This window comes from Mastigoproctus giganteus, chromosome 11, assembly GCF_048544385.1.
Source record: "Mastigoproctus giganteus isolate SK-2022 chromosome 11, ASM4854438v1, whole genome shotgun sequence".
In the NCBI taxonomy this organism is placed as follows: Eukaryota; Metazoa; Arthropoda; class Arachnida; order Uropygi; family Thelyphonidae; genus Mastigoproctus; species Mastigoproctus giganteus.
The window spans coordinates 79,529,583-79,554,840 of NC_143585.1; the positions used below are offsets into that span (position 1 = coordinate 79,529,583).

Below are 25,258 nucleotides of genomic sequence, written 5' to 3' on the forward strand. Positions count from 1 at the left end.
CTAACGTAAGCTATTTATGAGTATAAAAGTTTTTTTTTTCAAAATAAAATAAAATTCTTTTTGATTACTTATATTACTTTCACGATCTTATTCTATTAGAATATAAGTAATCAGAAAGAAGCTGATTTTATTTTGTTACAAAAGCTTTTCACTTATGCAATATTATAAAATATTATAATTCTCGTTATAACAATTAGTATGTGTTTATTATGAACTAATTGCTAACTCCAAGAAAATGAATATCAAAAATAATGTCTGGGAAGTGGGGGGAGAGGAAGGAAGGAAATATTTACTCCTTTATTTTCAATTAACATGAAATTAACCTTTGCATTTTACAACCCACAGCAGCCAAATTCAAACATGTTTGAAAACTACCAAATTCAAGAATCCACTGCATTATAATTAATGTTCCAATATGTTGAAAAATTTTTATAGTTTTACCATTACTTTAGAAATGCATTATATATTTTAGCTCAGTTGAGATGGCAGTCATGGAACATTTGTTGGCACCTAATAAAATTAACAATACCTATGATTTTTATGGTATATAGAGATTTATTATTTGATCTATTCAAAAATTTTCTTAATATAAACTTTTACTGATTTATAATTCCCATTTGATAAAGAACCTGCAAAAATAGTTAACTCATGGTTATGCCTCGAAATATTGATGGAAAATAATGGTCTGCAACTTTGGGCAGTGAGAGTGTATTTGAAAATATCAGTTATATTTATAAATTTTAAGCATTATACAGTAAGTGCCATGAAAATAATTAGATTGAGTTTTTAAAGAAAAAATAATTTAAATTTAGTATCTGTACTTACATTCTATTTTGATTGTTGGCAAACTCTGTGAACTATCACTTCTACTTAATGCAGGATTGGAGTCAGTGGAAGAGAGGGAATGTGCACTCTGTGTTAATTCAGCTGCTATCTCCCCTAAGCTGCGTGATATTGATTGACTCTGTGCAGAAAAACTCCTCCATTAACTAGGCTAATCAAATTATGTCATTGAATTTAGAAAATTTTTGATTTCTATATGTTAAAACATCAAAATTCATTAAGCTTAAATAATATTCATAAAAAGTGACAAAAATTCTATAAGCTACAAGTTATAACATAAGAAGCTATAACTTTAACTAGCAACTTTTAATCAATGTACATGGCACACCACATAATACAATTCACTGTACCTGAGCCTATATTAAGATTATCAATCTGCATAATTAAATAATGTTAAGACTTACGAACTTATTACAAATTTTCACCAACACGTCTCAACTCTTCACAACATACTTGTGTTGTCACAACACAGTTGAGAACCATTAGCCCAAACCATTTACTGAAACCTAGAGACCTACCACTTTTACCAATGCTAATTCAATGTTAAACAATCATTTATTATGTCAGTGGGGTATAATTAAGGTAAGCACAAAGTCTGCATTACACAGGAAAAACATGATTTGAAGACTCAAGACTGAAAACATTTTCCTTTTATGCTAGACAACTAATAACACATTTTAATACTATACAATCAAACTTTTTTTTTTCCCTTTATAAGTGGTTCCCAAACATGAATGATATTAGAATATACAATACTTCAGCCATGCATGGATTGAAGGTGGTGAGAAGACAGAAGATACTTGTTGACATACAACTAATTTCTAATTTCAGGAAATACATTTGAAGGAAGGTTGTTCCAAGGAATAGCATGGATAAATGAAGAAGAGGGAAAGTTAGTTATGTGAGTCTGGAGTCAGTTGAATAGTAAATGGATGCTAACTAAGTAGAGGAGTGTGTTTAGAATGGTTTGGAAGGAAGTGAGAGAGAAGTGGAATTACAGATGCAAATTCAGAAGAGGAGTGCCCAAGAAAATATCTATACAAAAAGGTATGCAGCAAAAAGTGAATATCTGTGTGATGGAATGGAGAGAATTTGTAAGAGAAGGAGCATCAATTAACCTTACTATCTTCTTCTGGACAAAGTCTAGGAATTCAACCCTTTCCCAAGCAATTTTCCAGACAATATTGTAAACCACCTGGAGTGAGTTTTTTGGAAGAATTTGGAAGTTTATAAATCTGAAAAAGTGTACATAAATCATTTTAAATATTAATATTTTCCTATTTTGGCTTCATAGATAAATAGCCGAGTGAGATTATTATCAAAAATAAAATTAAAATCAAAATTCAAAATAACACTTTTTTTTCCCCTGATTTTTCTTCAACTTCTGGTTCAAAGAATTTCTTCCATTTCAGCTTTTGCAAGCCCACATTGTCTCCAATCTTGTTGATTATTACAACTATCCTAAACATAAAAATGACTATTACACTTGTAAACACAAGAGATGGCAAGACATATGGATGTAATTTATTGATATTGTATTAAAACAATCTATAAAAAAGTGTGTACAATGGAGCCTTCCAAGTCCAACAACCTCTGGACTTCCTGGCTGGATCTTGGAGTTTTATGGATTTTGAGTAGACACAGTATTGTCATAAAAAAAAAAAAAAAAAAAAATGCAAAGAATATCGTGCTTCTGTACTGCATTTGGAAAAGTACAGTTAAAATAAAATTAACTATTTCCTCTTACAAAATATATCACACCATACAATATATTTTGGAATTAAAAGAGTGAGAAGTTACACATAGTCACTTCAACAAAGTCTCAGTGTCAAGTGTCCTTAACGATACAACTTTTTCCACCATAGTTAAGGACCTATGGATGTTATTTATTTGGTTTTTTTTTTTTTTTTTTTTAGGAGCATTAGCAACTAAGGCCATATTGCTCCGGGGATGTGCGGTGGTCATTCGCTGACCTTTCGCATCCTCCGTATTTGGTGGTCACAGGCTCGAACCCCGGTCTAATCAAGAAGCGCGTGCCACGCACTACTGCTCCTGCCCACATGGCTATGAAGGTGCCACGTATGGATGTGTTTTGAAAGGCCACAATCCTCTGGGCTACTTAATATTCTTGCAGGCAGCATACAGACAGATAAATCATTACTGTGACAATGTTTACAAATTACAATCTAAAAAATTCTAAAGCTTTTACTAAACAGTAAATATATTTAGGAAATCATGGTCTCATCCTTCATGTGTATGTGAAACTCTGAAACTGAGTAATTTATCAATTATTATCAAGTTGCTAATCTTATTCATGAATAGCAATTAGATAATTCCATGGACTAAAAATATTTTTCCATGTAGTTTGAGTACACTAAAAAATTATGGCTCTGAAGTGAAATCTCCACCCTACACTAGCAGCTCTAATACACTGTTTTGGAAAATAGCTAATTCAGGAATTAAATTTGTCACAGCCTTTGATTTTGCTTCTCAGATGGTTTTCCAGATTTGTCCATTTTGTGAAAGGGTTATGCAAGATTGTGATGCACTATCTCAATGTAGGAAGCCTATTCTATTGTAGGACAGATTTAATATTTGTAGAGTTGGAAGCTGTTTAGAAGAAAAATAATAACAAGACTGAAAAAGAAAACTTAGTTTTTTTTTGTTTTTTTTTTAAAGCCTTTCCATAATTTTATTTTCAGTCTCATAGTAAAATATATTTGTAATATGCCTGTGCAAAGAGAGGTTAGAAATCAAGGTTATCCCCCAATAAAATTATGTGATCTTATTATTCAGTGTTGTCAAAGACGAGGATGACAACAGCACAATTTCTTGGGTTAAATAATACGGAAGTGAGTTTCAGAATGACTCAGGTTAACCAAGTTTACTCTGCAGTGCTTGAGAATTGCCTGGAGATCAACATTTAAGCAAATAGTGATGGATATTTAATTTTCTAACACTGCAACCTGAATTTTATGTTATTTTTATTATACAAAATACCGATATTGGTGGCATAAGTTTCAGTTACTCAACATTTTTCTTATAACAACAAACCATATCAATTGACGTCTGAGAAACACAAAGTAGCTGAAGTATGCACTTCTTCTAGTAAGTTAATTTTGATTTCGGCAAAGAGTTATTTGAAAAAAGATAAAAAGATATTAGTGGTTTCTGAATGGTCTTGGGCATATCATCTTATCAAGCACAATTAGTCATTTGACCATCCTTTTCAGCTTGAATCTAGTATTAAAGTGTTTTTAATAACTTTTTCCTGTACTTTGATCAAAGTAAGTTTAATTTCTAATATGTTTCTGCTGGACACTAAAGGTTGGCCATGTTTTTAGTGGATTTATAAAATCATAGTAACATGAAAATAAGTCAAATATTAGTGGGACATTTTTATAACACAAGGTGTCAAGATTAAAATTTTGGAAGTAAAGTTTAACCTGATGAAACTACTGAAGTAATTTCTTAGTTTATTCTTCACAGCAGAAAAGAGAAGAGAAAAAATAGACAAAGGAGCAAAGAAAAAAATTCAGAATCGCAATTCACTGTTAATTTTAACATTATGTACCAATAATAATAAATTGCAATTCTGAAATTCAGGGGAGGCACTAATAATATACAGGGTGTCTAAATTATTCACCTGATTACAAAGCTCAATTAAAATTTTATTGCAATAGTTATTGCAAAATGGTTTTGCTGCACTTAATAAAGCAACTCAAAGAATTTTTTATTGCACAACCATAGTTCAGCAAACCTCCACATGGGCATCTTTGGTAGCATATAGAATGTCAAGACAATGGCTGATTTCATTCTAAGTGTTTTGAAGAATCTCTTGACAAATGGAATTCACTGTCTGTCCAATCTGGTCTTTTAACTCTGATGTTTTTACCTTTTTTGCATGCTTGTTTGTTTGTTTTAGGATTTTATGGCACATTAGCATCTAAGGCGATAATGCACCAAGTCAAAAAGGTGTAAAATATAAAACTATAATATTATAATTGTTTATATATTATTGTGAAAGAGTATAAGATATAAAAAGTTAGTAAAGCATAAAACAATAAAAACATTCTAGATAGAGTTATTTAGATTAATAAGTTGTAAAAACTTAAATATAGCTGACACACTGTCATTGTCCAATAAAATCTGAGCGTATAAGGCTCAGACAGATGGCTAAAACATAAACGACAATCATTATAAAAAGACGGACATTCAATTAAAATATGATGGACTGTTAAAATGGTGTCACAATTTCTACACATAGGACGATTTGTAATTTGGTTTTTAGGAGCATTAGCAACTAAGGCCATATTGCTCCGGGATATGCGGTGGTCATTCCCTGACCTTTCTGCATCCTCCGTATTTGGTACACATAGGACGATCGTCTACCCTCAGCAAAGAGCAATGTGTCAAGTGACAATGTCCTATGCGGAGCCGAGATAGAACAACTTCCACTTTCTGGTTCCTACGCAGACTAGACTGCCAATGTTCAATTACAGGCTTAATCTCATATAACTTGTCCATTCCATGAGTATTGCCATTGGAATACAAGTTTCTTTCGAATTACTTGCCTGTAGTCTTTATAGGGGACTAACAGGCAAGAGTTAAGAGGTTCGCAGATTTGGCTGCAGTGTCTGCCAAATCATTTCCTGAGATCCCAATGTGACCTGGGATCCAACAGAAATGAACAAATTCAGATTGTGCAAGGAAGTGCAGCTTTTTTGCATGCATCCTTTACATAGCCCCATACAAAGAAATCCACAGATGTAATATCCATAGAACAAGGAGGACATGGAATGGGACCACCCTGGCCAATCCATCACTTAGGAAATTTTTTATTTTGGAAATCGTGCATGTGAAAGCTCCAGTGGAAGAAAACACTACGTGAGCATGAAGTGGGACTATTACGCTTGTGTTCACAAACTGAGTACGGATTTTCAGATCCCTATATGCGAAAATTGTGTCAGTTAACTTTACCAGACTGGTGAAATGTTGGTTCATCCCTGAAAACATTCTCCAGAAAGGACTCATCTTTGTCTATACGGTTGAAATGGGAACAGCCAATTCCTCTTATTGTGGTTTGTCATGAGGCTTTCTGGATGATCTGCATTTTGTAAGCATAAAGTTTCAATATCTTGTAAACCACCCTGTGCAGTGTTGTCCATTATATTTGCAGCTGCAGTCTTGCCCAGAGGATAAATTTTGTAGGACTTTGGGAAACACTTCTCGAATTTCCAAAACTTTATCTGCAGACACATTAGATCTACCTGCTCCTTTCCGGTGCAGCACATTGCTGGTTTCTTTAAGCTGTTTCAACCGTCGCCTTATTGATTGTTTCATAGATGGATCTTTCTGGAATTCCTGTTGAAAACGTCTCTTTATCTGTGGAATACCAAATCTCCAATCATTGGAGGTTGGGTATCCCACAGCCACAACATGCACATTACTTTCTCTTGCACTATTGCCATTTTAATGCTGTATTGTTGCTATGCTTTCTGGGATCAAGGTTGCCAACCACAGAAGAAAAAAACTGAGTTGCTTTGATAATTGCAGCAAACCAATTTAAGCACCTATTAAAATAATTTTTTTAACTGAGATTCATAATCAGGTGAATAATTTATAGACAGCCCATATTTTATAAAATACAGCAACTCCCTAACTTACATAAGGGTTGCATTCTGCGGAACAGAACTCTACATAAGTTGGAATTTCCCCAAATGCTAATGCAGCACTCACAAATTTGATTGAATTTGATTGAAGCAAAAAAGAAATGTCCGACGAACATGTAAATAGAATTATTTATTCAATTTTTTTTTTTTAATCTCATGTGCAGAACAATTACAAAAGTGCACCAAATTACAAAAATTTCAAAGTTATAAAATTACAAAAATAGAGAGGAGACAGGCATAATGTCAGCAAGTTTTACCTTTTGAGCATCATTGCCAGAATTAACTCTCCAGCTCATAAGAATGCCACTGCAGAAGTTGGAGATTTAGAAGGGGTTTTTTCCAACACATCACAAAATTTCTCTGCAGCTGCAGAGAAATTTTGTGATGTGTGAAGCCGCCAGTGCAGAATAGGCACTGGCGGCTTCACTGCATACTTGAATGTTTTGGAAACCAGCGTGATGCTTGAACCTATTAAACCACCCGTTGCTTGGCATGAACTTGGCTTGGGGTTTGCCGCACTTACCCTTAATATCTTCATAAATACTTCTTGCTTTTGCTTCAATGGCCATTGGACTCAGGAGCACTTGCTTCTGAATCTGATTTTCCATCCATATTATTAATAGCTTTTCCATCTTCGATATAGCACCTGAACACTGTTTCGTGATCACTGTTGATCTTAAATGCGTTGATTCTTTAACATGTTCTTTTATACGCACACTGTACCTTAAAATAGTATTCACTGTTGAAGCAGCAAGACCTAATTCCATGCAATAGATGACAAACTTTGTCCTGCTTCTTACACATTTTCATCTTCATTTCTAAATCAATTTTGTTTCATTTCCTAGCACTGTCAGCACTTGCACTTTCCGCTGGTCCTTTCCCTTCAATCATTGTAATAAGTAAATAGGAATGAAGAGAAGATTATGAAAATTTATTTATAATTTTTAGGAATATTCCTAAAAAACAAAAATTTTCAGAATATTCACCTTTTTGACAATCTTATGATTAAAGAGGAACTAATTTCACCATAATACCGTAACGTAAAAACCCACAGAATTCCAGTTATCGGTATTATCGCTAATAGATTGCACTAACAGAAAAGCCCAATAAATCGGAAAGTGCAAATTGTTTTATGGTAGTGACCTGCAGAAATGTGTTTTAGAAAAATATTTCAAAGGTGTTCAAAATTGATTCTTATAACGGAACATATGATAACAATGAAAGTGTAGTGCAATTTCCATCATAAAAATGACCTTTTAGAGAGATAAATAGCTTAGTTACATAGAGAAAATTTCAACTTCTGAGGTCTTGGAACGAACTACCAAAAAACAATGTGTTATTAGGTTCACATTATATTTTCACAATACCTCCATTTATTCCTACGGGATGCAAAATACGTATCCACGATTTTTTTTAAGTTTTCACCAGCCAGCATAAACTTATGCAAAGTCAAATTTCTGTGAATCAAGTATTACATTAGCCGGGGAGTGGCTGTACAGTATAAATTTGGGAAGAAAATTAATAGGTTAAATTGTGGCGCATGTATTGCTCCCATTTGCTGTAGACTTGGAATTTTGTTTCAGTCTAAATAATTGCTCAAGACAGTTTTGGTCCTGTTTCCAGGAAAGACTGTCATATGTAGTACTGACTTCTCTAACTAATGTTCATCTCAATGAGCTTAACTTTCTAATAGACTTATTTAGACAGCAGAGTGGTCAGGCATGAGGGTACACAGGTACATGTGCTTTGAGTGACCAAAGTTCAAGCCCGTGACTGCTAAATACAGTGCTGTTTCTTGTATTCTTTCGATCTTGTGAACTCTTCTGACTGTGTGGCCATCCCAGAGAATAAATAGAGAATTTATTTATTTAAGTAAGACTCAACAAATAAGGTCATAGTTTTATGGCTGACATTTTCATGCAGCCATGAAAATTATCAAATGAAAGCAATACTTGCGCTGATGTCAAGTGAACAAATTGTTTGTCCCAGCTTTCATAACAAATGCTTTTAAAAATATTTTGATGCAACTCTGAAAAAAAAAAAATAATTAACAATCTTTCACCTTGACATAAACAAAAATTAACTAATCATCCTATGATTCACATTTATATTTGAAACAAAAAATAAATGTCAAACTTTGTAACATTGCATCACAAAAAACAGCCAATCACAATCAAACAGTATTCTCACTGAATCAATATTACACATATGAAACCTGAAGACATTAAGAAACATTTTGCTCCTTCATCTCCCCCCTCTTTCCAAATGTACCAGAAGTAAATATCATCCTAATGTAATCTTCTACTCCTGGAGCCCTTTTTTTTGTGCAAACCAAAAATTAATGATTGATCAACCCCCACTCAACTTGTCATGGCAAATTTAGTTCATTATGTTTTTAATTTATTGTGGTAGGTCAGGAACTCACCCATGATATTCTTTAAAGCCCTCCCTGGGAGATCAACAATCCACTGACTGAGAACTACTTCCCCAAAATGTTTTACTTTAAAGATGACTTATGTCATCGCAATCAGATACACAATGCTTTACAAGGTAAAGGTCTGCATACAATTTATATATTACACCAAAATAAACTGAATAAGGCTAAAGGGTTTTAATTGCTACTTGCAAACAAGCACCAAAAAAAAAAAAAAAAACTAATTTTTATTATGTAGTTTTAATGTTTTTTTTTTTTTTTTTTTTTTTTTCTTTTATGCTTGTATACAAATTGAACAAGTATACATACCTTAATTAGCAACCTGTGTTGAATGGTAAGCAACATATAGGGTTTTTCTTTCACATGCCACTTAACCAAATAGCATGTGAAAGAAAAACTTCCAATTGAAATACAACAAAGGTTGCATAAATATGAAATCTCTTAGCACTGAGCTGTGCTGGCCTTTGCAGAAATTAAGTAGATGGTTATATTTCAATGAATATGTTGAAATAATTGATAATAAATGCTTCACAGCATTATATTTTTCTGTCTTGGAGACATTTTGTTCCCTCAAGTACAGCAACAGCTTTTACAGGAGGGAACAAAATGGTTTGGATTTATGCACCTTTTAGAAATAATATCATTATCAATGAGTTGATAATAGTGGTTCAATTAGCAACCTTGTGTCGAACAATGTATTAAGATAACCTGTATAAAATACAGGGTGTCTCAATACATTGAAGTTTTTTCTTCCAAACTTCACTTGTCTGATCATTTAGACTGAAAACATTGTTCACCATTCAAAGCAAGGTTACTTAACTATATGGTGGGGAGTCAGTGGGTCTGAAACTAGTCATAGTAGTGCCTTCAAGTTGTTAATTAATAACAGATTCACCCTTTTGACAATGTTATTCAATTAAAAATGATATTACAGTAGAGCGTCAATAATCTGAATAAATTGGGACCGGGGGTAGTTCAGACTTACGATTTGTTCGCATTTTAAAATTTACCAAAATACTGTTCTGGAGACTAAAAAAAAAAAAAATTTGTTTATAAATAAAAACACCACGTTGCACTTACGTATTTTCATTCATAGGTACAAATGGAACTTTTCAGCCACAATAACACATATATAAGGCCGTGTATATCAGCCACAATAACACGTGTATTTTTTGCTGCACCATTTTCGAACTTCATTTCTTTGCTGCCAGATCTCCCACTCTTTTCATCAGGAGTAGTTGGGTTGGATAGCATCCAGTTTATTGATTGTTTGTCGATTCAGCAGTCAGTTGGTTTGGAGATTTTCCTATATCATTTAATTTTATCAATTGGTAAGGTAATAAAAGTGTAAATTTGTGCCATATATCTTCATTTTTATAGCCTATGGATAATATTCCTCTGATTTTCGCTTATTAGAATTGATGTTTAATAGAATCAAAATTCAATTTATGCAAACATGATCACAATAACCGGCACTTACTGTAATTATTTAATGGCACCAGCATAAAAAAAATAAATAAATGCTGGCTTGTTCGGATTTTCGACACTCTACTGCAGTAATTTTAGATCAACTGATGTTGACCTAAAATTTTCCCAGGCCTGTTGCTCTCACTTAAAAAAACAAGGCATTTTTTCCAAAAGAGAAAAATATAATGCAGAGGAGCATTTATTATTAAAAATGCCATATTGACTTAAGATTTAGGTATCCATATCAATAATTAACTCACCTTACTATGCTTACGGTCTAAATAAAACTGGTGTTGAGCAATAGCCATAGACCAAATACATTTTGTCAGAGAAGGAACGGCAGCAAACCAAACATAGACAGTCACATTCCCAGCCCCAAATGTTCTTCGATTTATGCAAGCTCTAAATAAATGAATAATTTGTGTGAATAATGTGTTACACCTTGATTGCTTATTTTATATTTAGTTAAATGAGTTAGGAATATTCCTTTAACTTATATCAATTCATATTTAGCATCTAATGCATTTTTTTCCTTTTATACTCCCAGGGCTACCTTTCCAAACAAAATTTAAAAAATTTACATAACCAAAACTCCATCCTTCAGCCTCTTGAGAGGGAAAAAAAAAACATTTTTGACAGTCCATTGAAGTGTGTCTTCTTTCATTAGGTGGAAACAAAGGGGAGAGAGAGAGAGAGAGAGAGATGGGCTTTTAATAATACTGCTAAAAAGAAACAAGTTAAGTAATGTATGCATTTCAGGTGCATTTGATTATCAAATAATGTACATCTTTGCAGTATCCCAAGCTGTTTTTCCATTCTGGATATGACCCGATGAAAGTGTTCCTCTTGCTCATCACCCAAATTTGAGGAATAAAACTGAGATGGCAATGAAGAAAATTCATTTTCATGGAAGATTTGGCATCCCATATAAAATTGCAGTAAAGTTGACACCAGTGATTTGTAATTATCTTCTTTCTTTCTGTCAAGAAATCCATTGAATCCAAGAAATCCCCTAAAACCAAGTATTAGTTTCAATAGCTGTAGCTTTGTTTCAAAAACATCATCTTTGAGCAGTTTATTTGAAACCCAGTGAAAAATCAACTTTCAGTTTTGCATCACTTAAATTCAGAAAAATTATCCTTAGCTAGCAGAATCCACTTCCTTCTTTATCCAGAGCCTTAACAAAATTCTTCATTAATCCAAGCTTTATATGCAGAGCTGAAAGAATAATAATTTTTGGTTAAACCAGTAGAACATATTTTATATTAATTTTTCCTTGTAAAAATGCCTCTTTTTTTCCCTTACTGATACACAATATGTTTTTTATTGCATAGTTGTCCCACAAACGTAGAAAACAACATTATTTTGTGAAAGCGTCCTCTAAACCAATGAGTAACCCAATTACCTTAAGATCACCGCATATTCCAAGCAGCAATCATGGTATTTTACTGCATTCAGGAACTTGAACATATTTACATATGTTTCTTTCTCATCAACAGCAAGAAGTAGAGGAACTGATGGGAATGCATTTCCACTGTGCAGCAAAACCATTTTTAAACTTCATTTTGAGGCATCAAAATTATAACCATTCAATAAAATTGTGTTCAATGCCCAGTTCATTGAGAATACCACAAATATTTTTACAGAAAATGTGACATTATACAACAGGATAATCACCTCCTTATCCTTTCTGGTAAAATTCCTGTATATCATTGAAAAAACCTTATGAGCTGTCCTGGAAGCTGTCTGCACTGCTCAGGGAACTTCAATTCTGACTGCATAATTACTTCAGCTTTTTTTCACCACTACCACAAGTGTGGTATCATACAGCTGATATATTATTCTGGAATTACTGCTACTATATTGACAAATGCAGTAACTTGCATTTTTCAATGTTCAACTTCAATTGCCACTTCCCAGCCCATCTGCCTTTTCTAGATCTTGTTGCAGTAAAATACTGTGATTACTGCCATTAACCACCATGTCAACCTTTGTCTTGTCCATAAATTGGACATTAAGCGTGATATGCCTTCATTAATATCGATAATAAATACTGAAAACAACAATGAGCCCAGCACAGAACCCTATGGAACTCCACTAATAACAGTCCAAGGAGGACAGTGCCCAATGATAACCTCTATCTGCTACCAATCAACCTTCCCTTTATCCATAGCAATAACTTGCTCTTGGCATTCTTTTATGTAGAACAGTATCAAATTGGTCCTTGAGATTGTCACAGACATTCTCTCAGATATGCCAGACAAGCTGTACTTGCTACCTGGGAGTCTAAAACGCTGATGGAACTGATATTTGGGTGACACTCAAGTCAAGTGGACCCAATTTCGGCGAAGTCCGGACGGTCTGTGACAGCCAAATCCTCTGCTTGCACTTTCACGATGGTGGGACTGTTAGTAATCCTGGGTATAACCTCCATGCACAAGTACATGGTGGGTGACCACCCAGGTGTGAACCAATGTAAGCAGGGGTCGAGGTGTGGCACCCACACCACATGGAGGAACGCCGGCTCTCTATGTTACCAGGCAGTACTAGGTAGTAGATGACTCTCATCAACCAGTGAAATACCACCACTTTGCTTATTGGAGGCTTGAAGTGGTGGAACCAATGTTCATTCTCTAGAGCTCAGTTCCGGTCACCCTTCCCTATCTCTTCCATCATGCAGTATGATTGATGACTTTTGAGGTTATGATGAACATCGTGGCGAGATCCAATATTGCTTACATTTCGAGGGTACAGCTCTAAAACAGTGTTCGCAGGCTGGCTGCTAGTTAGTACACCGGACCGAACCTATTGGTAACTCTCTAGGAGGCTTCCGGATCAGCTAGTGTATAATCTTGCCACCTCTACTCTTCCAGATAGTGACTGGAGGGAGTCCGAGTAGTGTATATGCGGGGAGCATTGTCGAGGCCACGTTATGTCAAGGGTCTGGGTACATTCTTACCACGTGTACGCCACATCCAAAAATTTCATTACTTCATACAGCATGTCCCACCCACTTTTTCTTACTATTGAATACACCATGAATTGTCAAACTAATAGAGCAAGCTTATCTGCGAAAAGATCTAAACCTCCCAAGCACTTCCTAATTCATTTCACAAATATACGTGGTCTCAATTCTAATCTCAACGATGTCCATTTCCACTTGCAGTCTGCCAAACCTCATGTACTTTTTCTGACAGAATCTCAGTTATCGGTTGATTCAACTACTGCTCATCTCAGATGCCCAAATTATTCGTTGTATGATTCCTTACCCCTCAAAGGTGGTACATGTGCATATGTCCGTTCTGATATTCCCTGACAGTGACTTGGCGATTTGGAATCTCCTCTCTTTGATCTTCTCTGGCTTAAAATCTCTCTACCTCATTGTGTCAAATTCATTTGTTGTCTCTACCGTTCTCGAAAATTTCAATAATCACTTGGAGCTCTTTGACTTCCTCTGTTTGCAACTTGACTTTCTCCAGTCCAACTTTCCTAACAGTGAGGTAATTTTCCTTGGTGATTTTAATCTTCACAACTCAAGCTGGCTTCCGTTTTCTAGTCACACCGACCCAGCAGGTCGAGATGCCAAGGCTTTTGCAATTACTAATGATCTAGCACAGATTGTTCATTTACCTACAAGAATACCAGACAATCCTAATCATACAGCCGATACGCTTGATCTTTTTCTCACAAACAACCCTTCTAAGTACACGGTCGAAGTGAGAGGTCCTTTAGGCACTTCAGATCACAACTTGGTGATTGTCTCTTCTCCAATGGAACCTTTATCTCATGGCTATTCCCAACCTCGTGTTGTTTGGCATTACAAGAATGCAAAATGGGACGACCTGCAAGACTTCTTTTCCATGGTCGGATTACTGTTTCAAAATTTCTGATGTCAATGTTTGCTCAGATCGTGTCAGTGAAATTATTCTTGCAGGAATGGAATCCTTTATCCCACACCACTTTAAAATCTCGTCCTTTATCTAAACCTTGGTTTTCCAATAAATGAAAGAGAAGAAAAGAGAAGAAGAAAGAGAAGCTGGTCAAGAGAAGAATGTTGCATATCGTAATTGGCTTGTTTCTAATTCTTCAGTTTCATTTTCTGCCTACACCAAAGCTCGCAACAATTGTAAAGCAGTTATTAATCAGTCCAAACTAGAGTTTGAACAGGCTAAGAGTAGAAAACTTTCTTTTTGCCCTAATGGTAGCCGAGCATTCTGGTCTCTTGCCAAAGCTATTGGCTGCAACTCTTGCCCATCTCTGCTCCCGCCTCTGACCAAACCAGATGGTTCTGTTGTCACTTCAGCCAAGGATAAAGCTGACCTGCTAGCATCCCATTTTTCTTCCAGCTCATATATTAATGATCTTGGTAAAACACCTCCCACCATTCCCAACACGCTCCATTCAATGCCTCCTGTGGTCTTCCATCAAAAGGATATCAGAAGGATTTTGATGAATCTTGATGCTAAGAAAGCTCCAGGTCCCGATGCTATTTCTCCACTTGTTCTAAAAACCTGTGCTCCTGAACTTACTCCTATTCTTTGCCACCTTTTTTCACTTTCTTATTCCAAAGGTGTTTTTCCTTCTGCTTGGAAATTTGCTCATATCCAGCCAGTTCCTAAAAAGGGTGACAAATCTCTCCCATCCAATTATCGTCCCATTGCAATTACTTCTACTCTTTCTAAAGTAATGGAGAAATCAATTAACCGGCAACTCTTAAACTACCTAGAAACCTTCCGTCTGATCAACGATCACCAGTATGGATTCCGTCAGTGTCGATCCACTGGTGATATTCTGGCTTATGTTATGCACTTATGGACTAATTCAATGGAAAGGTTCGGTGAAACACAAGTAGTTGCTCTTGACATCTCAAAGGCTTTCGATCGTGTTTAGCATAACGGTCTTCTAAACAAGCTTCCATCTTATGGTTTGCCAACTGTTTTTAGTAATTGATTATCCAGTTTTCTCTCTGATCGCTCACTGAGGGTGATGGTAGATGGCTCTCTGTCTTCTAACTTCTCCACTAATGTTGGTGTCCCCCAAGGTTCAGTTCTTTCCCCCACTCTTTTCCTCTTGTATATTAATGACCTTCTTCCATTGACTGGAAATTCTATCCATAGTTTTGCCGATGATGGCACATTGCATTCCACTTTCTGTTTTGAGAAACCTTGTACTGCTCAATCAGCTTCAACTTCTCGAAAATCTGCTACCAATTCCTTAAATGCCGATCTTCAGGTAATTCTCCAGTGAGGCAAAGACAACTTAGTTGATTTCAACCCTTCTAAAACTCAGTCTTGTCTTATGTCTCACAAAAAGGATTCTTCTGCTCCTATGCTTATCTTTGGTGACACTCCGATTTCTAGGCAAAATGATATATCTCTTTTGGGGATTACCCTGACTTCTAATCTCTCTTGGCACAAGCACATTACAAATATTGCTTCCTCTTTTAAAAAAAACTTGGTTTTCTCTTTCGCTCTCGCCGTTACTTTTCTTCCAAACAGCTGCTCACTCTGTATAAATCGCAAATCCGCCCTGCCATGGAATATTATTCCCACATCTGGGGTGGTGCCCCCAACCTCTCTCAGGCTTCTTGATTCCATTCAGAAGAGGGCAGTTAGGTTAATTAATGATTCATCTCTAACAGAGTCTCTCCACTCGCTTTCTCATAGACGTATACTTCCATGGGCACTGTTCTTCTGAATTGGTTTCTATAATTCCCGCTCTCTCTTTCAAAACAGTCCAAACACGTGCCGCCACCAGCCAACATCCATTTACTGTCCAACTTCAAACCCACAGAACCAACTTTTCATCTTCCTCATTTATTCATTCAACTGCCGTTTCCTGGAACAGCCTTCCTTCATACGTATTTCCTGAAAATTACAATCTACAGAAGTTCAAGTCCAATGTCAACAAATATCTTCTTTAGTCTTCTCAACCTCCAACCCAAGCACGGTACTAAGTACTATAGGTTCTAATACCTCTCGTGTTTGGGGTTCACATAAAAAAAAAAAAAATGCTTTTCTGAAATCTAAGTATATGATGTAAAAATTATTTTTTGCATCCAGTTCCTTTGTTAATGCATCACAGTATCCAATTAGATTAGTCAGACAAGATCACCTTTTAATACATCCATGCTGTGACTACCATATAATTGCATTGCTATCTAGATGATCTTGCCTTACTTCTTTAACCAGTCACTACATTATTTTTCCTGGAACAGACATCAATTTACACGTCTGTTAAATTACTGTAATGCAGGACCACCTACCTTGAAAGCAATGCAATTATAGTAACCACAGCATGGATTTATTAGAAGAGAATTGAAAAATGGCACATTTTTCAATTCTTTTCTAACAAATCCATGTTGTGGCTACTATAATTGCATTGCTATCGTATATAACAGTAGGTACTAATCCATACAGTTATACAAAGTGTACTTGAAATTGATGTTGATATTTATTGAGGGAATGGTTTATTAAAATTCAAGAAGAAAAGTCTACACTCAGTTTGAAGTAGGAACAACAGATTTTGAGTTAGAGCATTAAACAGACTAGTGATGTCATTTCCACTACTAGCATTTTGCAAACATCATGAAGTGGGTATGCAAATCAGATTTTTGGAAAAAAAATGTTATGTAAATTGTCATACTATATTTTTTATAAAAATATAGAAAAATAGAGAAATATGACAACATGATGAAACAAATGGCCCTCAGTCACCAGCAGCTTTCACTCTTCCTTACGGCAGCAAGAGGATTAGAGTAGAAGCAGATGGTGCAAAGAATCTCTGGGTATGACCAGGCAGTCATGCATGGAAACCGACTTGGCCCATTACAACGTAAGATCGCTCATCGGTGAAGATAGGATATTAGAGCTGGAAAAGGAATTAGAAAATGTGAATCGGAATATCATCTGCAGAGAAACAAGAAGAAGAAAAAAAGAAATGAATCACAAGCTTATCAAGTGGAAATCTGCTGTACACCAATGGAAAAAGTGAAGAGAGTGAAGGTGGAGTTGGCTTTCTGGTCCATAAAGATACTAAAAATAACATTTTGGAATTCAAAAGTACATCACCAAGGATGTCATGACTAGTGCTCAGGATTTCTAAGAGGTACAAACTAAAGGTTATAATGCTATATGCACCAACATCGAACTATGATGAAGAGGTTAAAGAAATGTACACCAAAATTGAGAGACTTCTAGATGAACAGAAAACTCACTACACCATCACTATGGGTGACTTCGATACTAAGGTTGGTAAGAGACAAAAAGCACAGAAATGGAAAACATAAGAAATTTTGGAATCGGTGAAAAAAAAGAAAAAGGAATGTCAGTAACGAACACTCTTTTCAAGAGAAGGGTGAACAGAAAGTTGACATGACATGGAAGAGCCCAAATGGATTAAAGACTAATGAAATTGACTTCATCCTCACTAACAGAAGATATATTGTGAGCATTGTTACCATCCTGAACAAGGTAAACGTTGAAAGTGATCACAGAATGGTAAATGCACGCTTGATACAGACATAAGAAAAGAAAGGAAAAAACTGCCTTGAACAAATAATACGAAGGACTTGGAGATAACAGATAAGAAAAAGCAGTATGTACTAAACTTAGGAACAAGTTTGAGCTTCTGCAGACCTACCTTTCAGGACCAAGATATTGATGAGGAATACAGCAACTTTCTGAAAGTAATAAAGCCCAAGAAACCTATGGTAAAAAGAAATCCAAAGGAGAAAAAAATTAGTCAGGACACAAACACACTTGTCATGATGAACCAAAGATGACAAATGAAGATAAGCAAGACAAACACTGACAAGGACAAAATTGAGTATATTGAGTTATGCAAAGCCATTAAAAAGAGACTCAGAGGACATAAGAAGATTTAACAGAAAAAAAGTAGAACAAGCTTTAAGGAAAAACAAAGGACTTAAATCAGCAGTAACACAGAAAGACGATACTGAATCTGAAGAATAGTGGTGTACTTATAAATAGCAGAGAAGGCATCATAATTCAAATAGCAGAAGACTACTATAAAGTATTAAATAAGGAGCAAGGGAAGGATGCCAGCAGTGAGGAAGATGGATCACAAATTAGCAAAACACACAACATATCCGATATCCTTCCAGATGAGGTAGAACATGAATTGAAGAAAATGAAGATTCAAAAAGCCCCAGGTTGGAAGATGAAGCTACTGTAGAGTTGTTAAAATTAGGAGGAAGAGACATGATACAGAAACTGGCAAGCCTCTTCACAAAATACATTAGGAAAGGTGTTAATGCCTATAATTTTGCTGCATAAGAAAGGAGATAAATCAGAAATTGTCCCACAACTTGTAGATGTGGGACAACAATTAGCTTGTTGTTGTTCCACATCTACAAGTTTTTCCCAAGAGTCATTACTAACAGATTAGAAAGAAAACTTGATGAGTATCAACCAACAGTGCAAGCTGGCTTAAGAACAGGATTCTTAACTATGGATCACCTTCACATAATATCATAGCTAATGGAGAAAGCAAATGAATATAAAACACCATGTTACTGCACAAAGCATAAGGCAATGTTTCGTGTGTAAGCATAAGGCAATGTGTCTTGTCGGTGCTGGAAAGACAAGACATCCCACGTAGTGGGATTTTGAAGAAAATATATGAGAATGCTACCTCCTTTATTAGACTAGACAAAAAGAGTAGCAAATTTAAAATTGAGAAAAGAGTTCGACAAGCAGACACAATATCACTGAAGTTGTTTACTGCTGCCCTTGAAGCTTTCGGAAGATTGGACTGGTCACAGAAAGAAGTCAATGTGAATGGAGAGTACCTAAACCATTTACAATTTGCAGATAATAAGCCATGATCACAAAGAATTAGAGGAAAATCTTAATCAGTTATGCAGGGTTAGTAAGGATTTCAGACCGAAGATGAATATGGTTAAAACAAAAGTGTATGTGAAGTATGGTGTATGTGAAGGAGCAGAAATTGAAAACATGGATTCAAATACTTATCTTGGACAAGTCATTAGCTGTAATAATGATAAATGGCTGGAAGTGAAGAGAAGAATAAATTTCAGATGGATTTCAGGAAATATAGTCACATATTGAGGAGCAATATTCCAATTTGTCTGAAATGTAAAATAACGAACCAATGTATACTCCTCACATGACTTATGGAAGTGAAACTTGAGCACTCACCAAAACAACCAAAGAGAAGCTGAAACTACACAGCAAAGAAATTATATTAGGAATCAGACTGTTGGATAAAAAGGATAACACATGGATTAGCAAACTCAAGTAAAGGACATTCTCATCAAAACTAAAGAACTGAAATGGATGCAGGGCACACAACTTGAAGACATGGCGACAGATGGACTAGGAAAATAACAGAATGATACAGAGCTAAAAGAAAACCACAAAGACAACAACAGAGATGGACAGATGAAATTCAAGAGTTCGTGGGCAGTAAACAGATGGCCATTACAAAAAACAAAAGGAACTGGAAAGTTGCTGGAGAGGCCTTCATCCTGCAGCAGATTGAAAATGGCTGAGGATGATTTTTTATAAACCACGTGATGAAAATGTAAGGCTGCAATGAATGGGTTGTTGCTGTTGTACAATAACTTCATTACTTGTATGGCGAGTAAAAGAGCATTAACATTAGCAGAATATGCAGACATTCACTTTGTATGTGAATGTCTGCATATTCACATATGGTGTATGTGAAGGAAATGCAAACTGCAGCCACTAGTGTCATTTTCCAACAAGGCAACGCCTAATTGGCATTTGTTTGTCAATATCCACCATAATTTGAGGGAATGGGGTACAGTGAAAAGACAGCACAGCCTAGATCATATTCTACACAAGCAGAGGAAGAGGCGCTGGATATCACAACATTTGGTCCCCCATCAGCAACACAAAGAGTTGCTGCAAAAACTGGTCATCCCAAAACCTTTGTTTGGTACACACTGCATGAACATGGGCTGTATGCATACCATATACAGAGAGTTCAGGCACTGTAAGCAGGAGATTCACTCGCGCAGAAGCAGTTTTGTTTATGGAGACTTAATTGTATCAACAACAGCCTTGACTTCCTTTCGATATCTGTGTGGACTGATGAGGCAACATTTACACGAGATAGGATATTCAACATGCAAAACCTTCACACATGGTCAGTGGAAAATAATCACACCATTTGGCACTACTGTTTCCAAGTGGGGGGTAGCATCAATATGTAGGTCAGCATTGTAGGAGATAACTTTATTCATCACAAATTACTTACAGTTTTTGCTGAGGACATTGATGACAACATTTGTGAAAGACGTTCCTTTAAGCGTAAGTGCCACCAATATGCAGTTTCAGCATGATGGAGCACCTCCACATTTTGGGCAACAAATAAGAACATTCTTAAATGATTGTTACCAGAATCACTAGATTGGTCGTGGAGGTCCCATTTCTTGGCTGCCACACTCTCCTGACCTTAACCCATTGAATTTTTATGTGTGGTCACATGAAACAAATTGTTTACACCACAGAGGTTAACAACTGAGATGACTTGTTGAATCACATCCATGAAACAACACACTGCTCCTCCCACGTGTACAGGATTCCTTCTCACACTGTGTTAAAGCCTGAATCCTGTCACACATTTCAAGCATCTTTTGTGATATTCCTTTTGATCACGCTTCAGTCTGATTGCAGTACTACTAAAATTCATTTACTCCTGCTGTACAACATTGAGTTTCTGATTCTGAGTGCTCTTCAATTTGTAGCTAAATTTTATAATCAATGAACATTTATTGTTCTGGATTTATTGATAATGATGTACAGTACAAGTAACATTATTCAGATATTTAGTAATAATTAAAATAAAATGTTTTTACATAAATAAAATGTTTTTAATTAAAGTCCTTTATAAGCAAAATGCTAGAAGCAGAAATGATGTCACTAATCTGTTTAACACTTAACTCAAAGCCCATTGCTCCTAATCTACCTCAAACTAAGTTTGAGGTAGATTAGGAGCAATGGGAGTTCATTTATTTAAATGAACGATTCCCTCGATAAATATCGAGGTTGATTTCAAGGACATCCTGTATGGAGATACATGTACCAAAATACCACTATAACAAAAATTTGTATAAATAGCATGAACCAAAATACCACTAAAAATTTGTATAATAATATAAAATATATAACTATGTTCAACATTCCATTACAAAAATAATATATAAAATGAGAACAGCTGGTAAAGTTATTAGCATTTTGTGCTCAGGACTCAGTTTCTAAAATTTTCTTTAATATAGATAACATTAAAACATCAAACTAGGATGATGGTTCAGTAGTCTCAGAGTATTTATACACCACTCACATGATTACTTAAAAGTATGCTAGCACAATTTTTTCACCTACCGTCTTGGCTCATGAACTTCTATAGAAAACTTCCTATCCCTGAAGTACAGATTTTCCAAATGTTTCCATGGGAAAACCTTATAAAAAAAATTATTTTAAAAAAAATAAATTTTAATTTCATAGAAGTTAATTCTTTAAAAAAAAAGCAGAAAAATATATAATTTTACTATCTTAATTAAACATGTTTTAACAGAAAATAGATATGTAACAAAAATTTAAATCTGAATGTGTGTCAATATATATATACACACACATATATATTAATATGAATGGAAACTTGCACCCCTGGATTACCTGAGCACCAAGCTTTATATTCTTTTCACTTTCCTACCCCTAAAATTCTTCAACACTCTGAGCTATTAGTGCAATACGAGGGATAGGAGTGTCTATTACTATCCTAAGTACCTTCCTAACTTTGTCTCCCATTAGCTAAATAGCCAGACATTGACTGCTATTGTAACAACATACATTTAAATGAATACAAAGAAAAAAAAAATACACACACACAACAAAATTATTTCAGAAAACCAAACTATTGCTGCATGACATTTAAAAAAAATCAAAAAATATTTTACAACACATATCAATATAAAGCCAATTAATTAAAAAATAATTCCAAAGATTTATGAAGGATATTTCAAGTAACAATGCCAGCTATTTTACTATGAAACAAGTAATACATATATATAGAAACTATAACTTAACATTATTAAAGTTTTGGACTAAATTTATACCATTTTCAAAAAAAAGTGATTAATACTTTAACCTATGAATTCACTTACCTCAAAAATGAGTAATTTAACTAATCATCTGAAATTAGAACTCCTCTACAAGAGAGTTAACTGCTTCAGGCTTTAAATACCACCAACTTGCTTATGTAAAAAGCAGTCTTATTGTCGTATTTAATAAAATAAATATTTTTAACTATAACTTCCTTGAAAAATACCTTTTTCTTAGAAAAAATTAAAAAAGCATTACTTTTTGAATGTCTGCATACATTCACTCTACAACAAGGGAGGTTATAGTTCCACTATAAAAGGCAACTGGGAGATTGCACCTAGAATACTATGTTTTTAGTTGTGGTTTCCAGCTATAGAGACCATAACTAAAAAAACAACACTGAGCTTTTTGAAAGAGTTCAGAGACAGATAACAAGCCTGGTGAGCTGGGCAAAAAACTGCGAGATATATGGACTACAAAGTTTGGTAACTAGATACCATAGAGGAGGATTTGATTGAGGTTTATTAAGGTTCTGAAAGAGGTGAAATTTTCATGAAATAAAATGAAGGTGAAATTTTCATGGTATTAAATTTTACCAGAAAAATCAGGAAACATAAATTGAAACTGAGAGGAAAGAGGTTGATTGAATTATAGGAAAGTTACCTTTCACTAGTGAGTTGTTAATCATGGGAAAAGGTTGCCATTATGGGTATTTGAGGATAACAGCTTGGGGAAACAATGGCCAGCTGGATTAGTATTTATAGAAGGGTTGAAATAAGTGGGGTTTTTTTTTTTTTGGCTGATGTAGCAAAAGTTGGGCCTCCTTGCACCATATGACCAATACTAATATTAAATATGAAACATTAAAAAAACGAAATGGTAACTTTACTTAATTACAGTAACGAAAAATTAATAATAAATATTTTGTTAAATTTACCTTGCTATTAAAAATGTAAATTGTGCATTTAAATTTCTATTAAATGAAAGTAATAATTTATAATAAAAGTCTTTAATATTTATATGGCTTTGCACAGAGCCATCTTAAAAGTATGAGGACAAAATTTATTTACTATATATTTTAAATAATGAATATTAGAAAATTAATCAAAAACATTTTGGCCATTGCTACTATTATGGTTCCACAAATCTTTGTTAATAAGAGATCAATGATAATGGTGTATTTGCGATGGGTTGGTTTATATAACATTCGTCCTAATCTATTTAACTGGCCAATGCATATTCTACACATGGAAGATATAAGTTTCTTATGTTGCTGTTATTTTGTTGTTATTTGTTATTTGGTTTTTAGGAGCATTAGCAACTAAGGCCATATTGCTCCGGGATATGCGGTGGTCATTCCCTGACCTTTCCGCATCCTCCGTATTTGGTGGTGATGGGCTCGAACCCCGGTCTAATCAAGAAGCGTGTGCTACGCACTGCTGCTGCTGCTGCTCCTTCCCACCTGGCTACGGAGGCACCTTCTTATGTTGCAAAGTTGCATTAATAGGTTTTCATGGAAGCTTATACTTATCAGTTGATGAATGACCAAAGAGGTTCAAAAATATTTTTCACTGAAGACTCCACTTTTTTGGTAATATTACCTGCTTATCAGGAGTAATTAGTGTGTCTAATAATGGACTTAGCAAACCATTCAAGACTTAAACAATGCCTATGCAGCTCCAACAAGTCTATGGGAAGATATTCCTGGATTGTGGATATAGTTAAATTTCTAGCAATGTGGAAACAATTTTATGTCATATCCTAAAATGTCACATAATTTTCTGGCCGTGTAATTCATTTTTACATGAATCTGGAGTGAAACATCCAGATGCAAATTGTAAAAATCTACTCTCTACAATCCAGATTCTCAACTACTGTATTTCAAAAACAACTAAAAGTAAACTTGAGCAAAGACTTCAGCCATATAAAAAAAATATAAAAAATTAATGTACCCAAGTTGGCAAAAGCCTAATTTGTGTATAATAAATACAAAGTTTGCTACAAAAATGTATTGCTCATATCGTGAAGAAAGTCACCATGAGCCTCATCAGTCCTGCACTTAAAATAAACAGAACTGCTCTTTATTTATTTGTAATATATGCCATTACCCAATCATTTCAGAAATTACTGTCCCTTCATCAGTAGATTTACTTGGTGCCATCAGTGTAGATCCTGGCAACCCAGTGATAAAATATTTCAAAGCTCATGTAAATTTAGAACATAGGCTTCAGGTTAACTCATGTATATTAATGTTTTACTCCTCTTGCATATTTAAAGCATTGGCTTTAAATATGCATGTTTTCCTCTAGCCAAACTACAAATTTTCTCAGTAAAAAAATTAGTGGTTGGCCCTGGTGGCTGCAGCATCATGAAATTTATATTTAAGCTCCTTTTTCTAAGGATTCTCTATTTTATTATATTCTTTACCTGTAACACAGAGAAATTAATGCACTCACTCTCACTCTCTCGCTCTCTCGTAAATGACTATAGGACTATTTCAATGGGCCCTTGATGTTTGCTGCTTTCTCTTTACTGTGCTCTTTAAAATAAATTTAGAGCTAAATGAAGTTATCATACTGTTTTTTGTACGTTATATGATATAATGTGTGAGTTAACTGTGAAATAACATGTGAATCACTTGTATTAATTAAAACTATTATGTGGAGGTGAGTTCATGTATATTAAAATTCATTTATGATAGTTATTATCTGTCTATTCAGTGGGTAGTT

At 34.8% G+C, this 25,258-nt stretch overlaps 1 protein-coding gene across 6 annotated transcripts in view; it reads right to left on the minus strand.

Annotated features, from left to right (window-relative positions):
- LOC150078178 (FERM domain-containing protein 4A-like) overlaps positions 1–25,258 on the minus strand; it is a 418,597-nt gene that overhangs the window by 64,895 nt on the left and 328,444 nt on the right. For all 6 annotated transcript variants that reach the window (XM_090384903.1, XM_090384902.1, XM_090384904.1 and 3 more), the window contains exons 11-13: positions 21,810–21,886; positions 10,677–10,818; positions 826–964 (exon numbers count right to left, since the gene is read on the minus strand). In XM_090384903.1, coding sequence (XP_090241029.1) covers positions 826–964; positions 10,677–10,818; positions 21,810–21,886 — 358 coding nt within the window. The remainder of the gene's footprint in view (positions 1–825; positions 965–10,676; positions 10,819–21,809; positions 21,887–25,258) is intronic.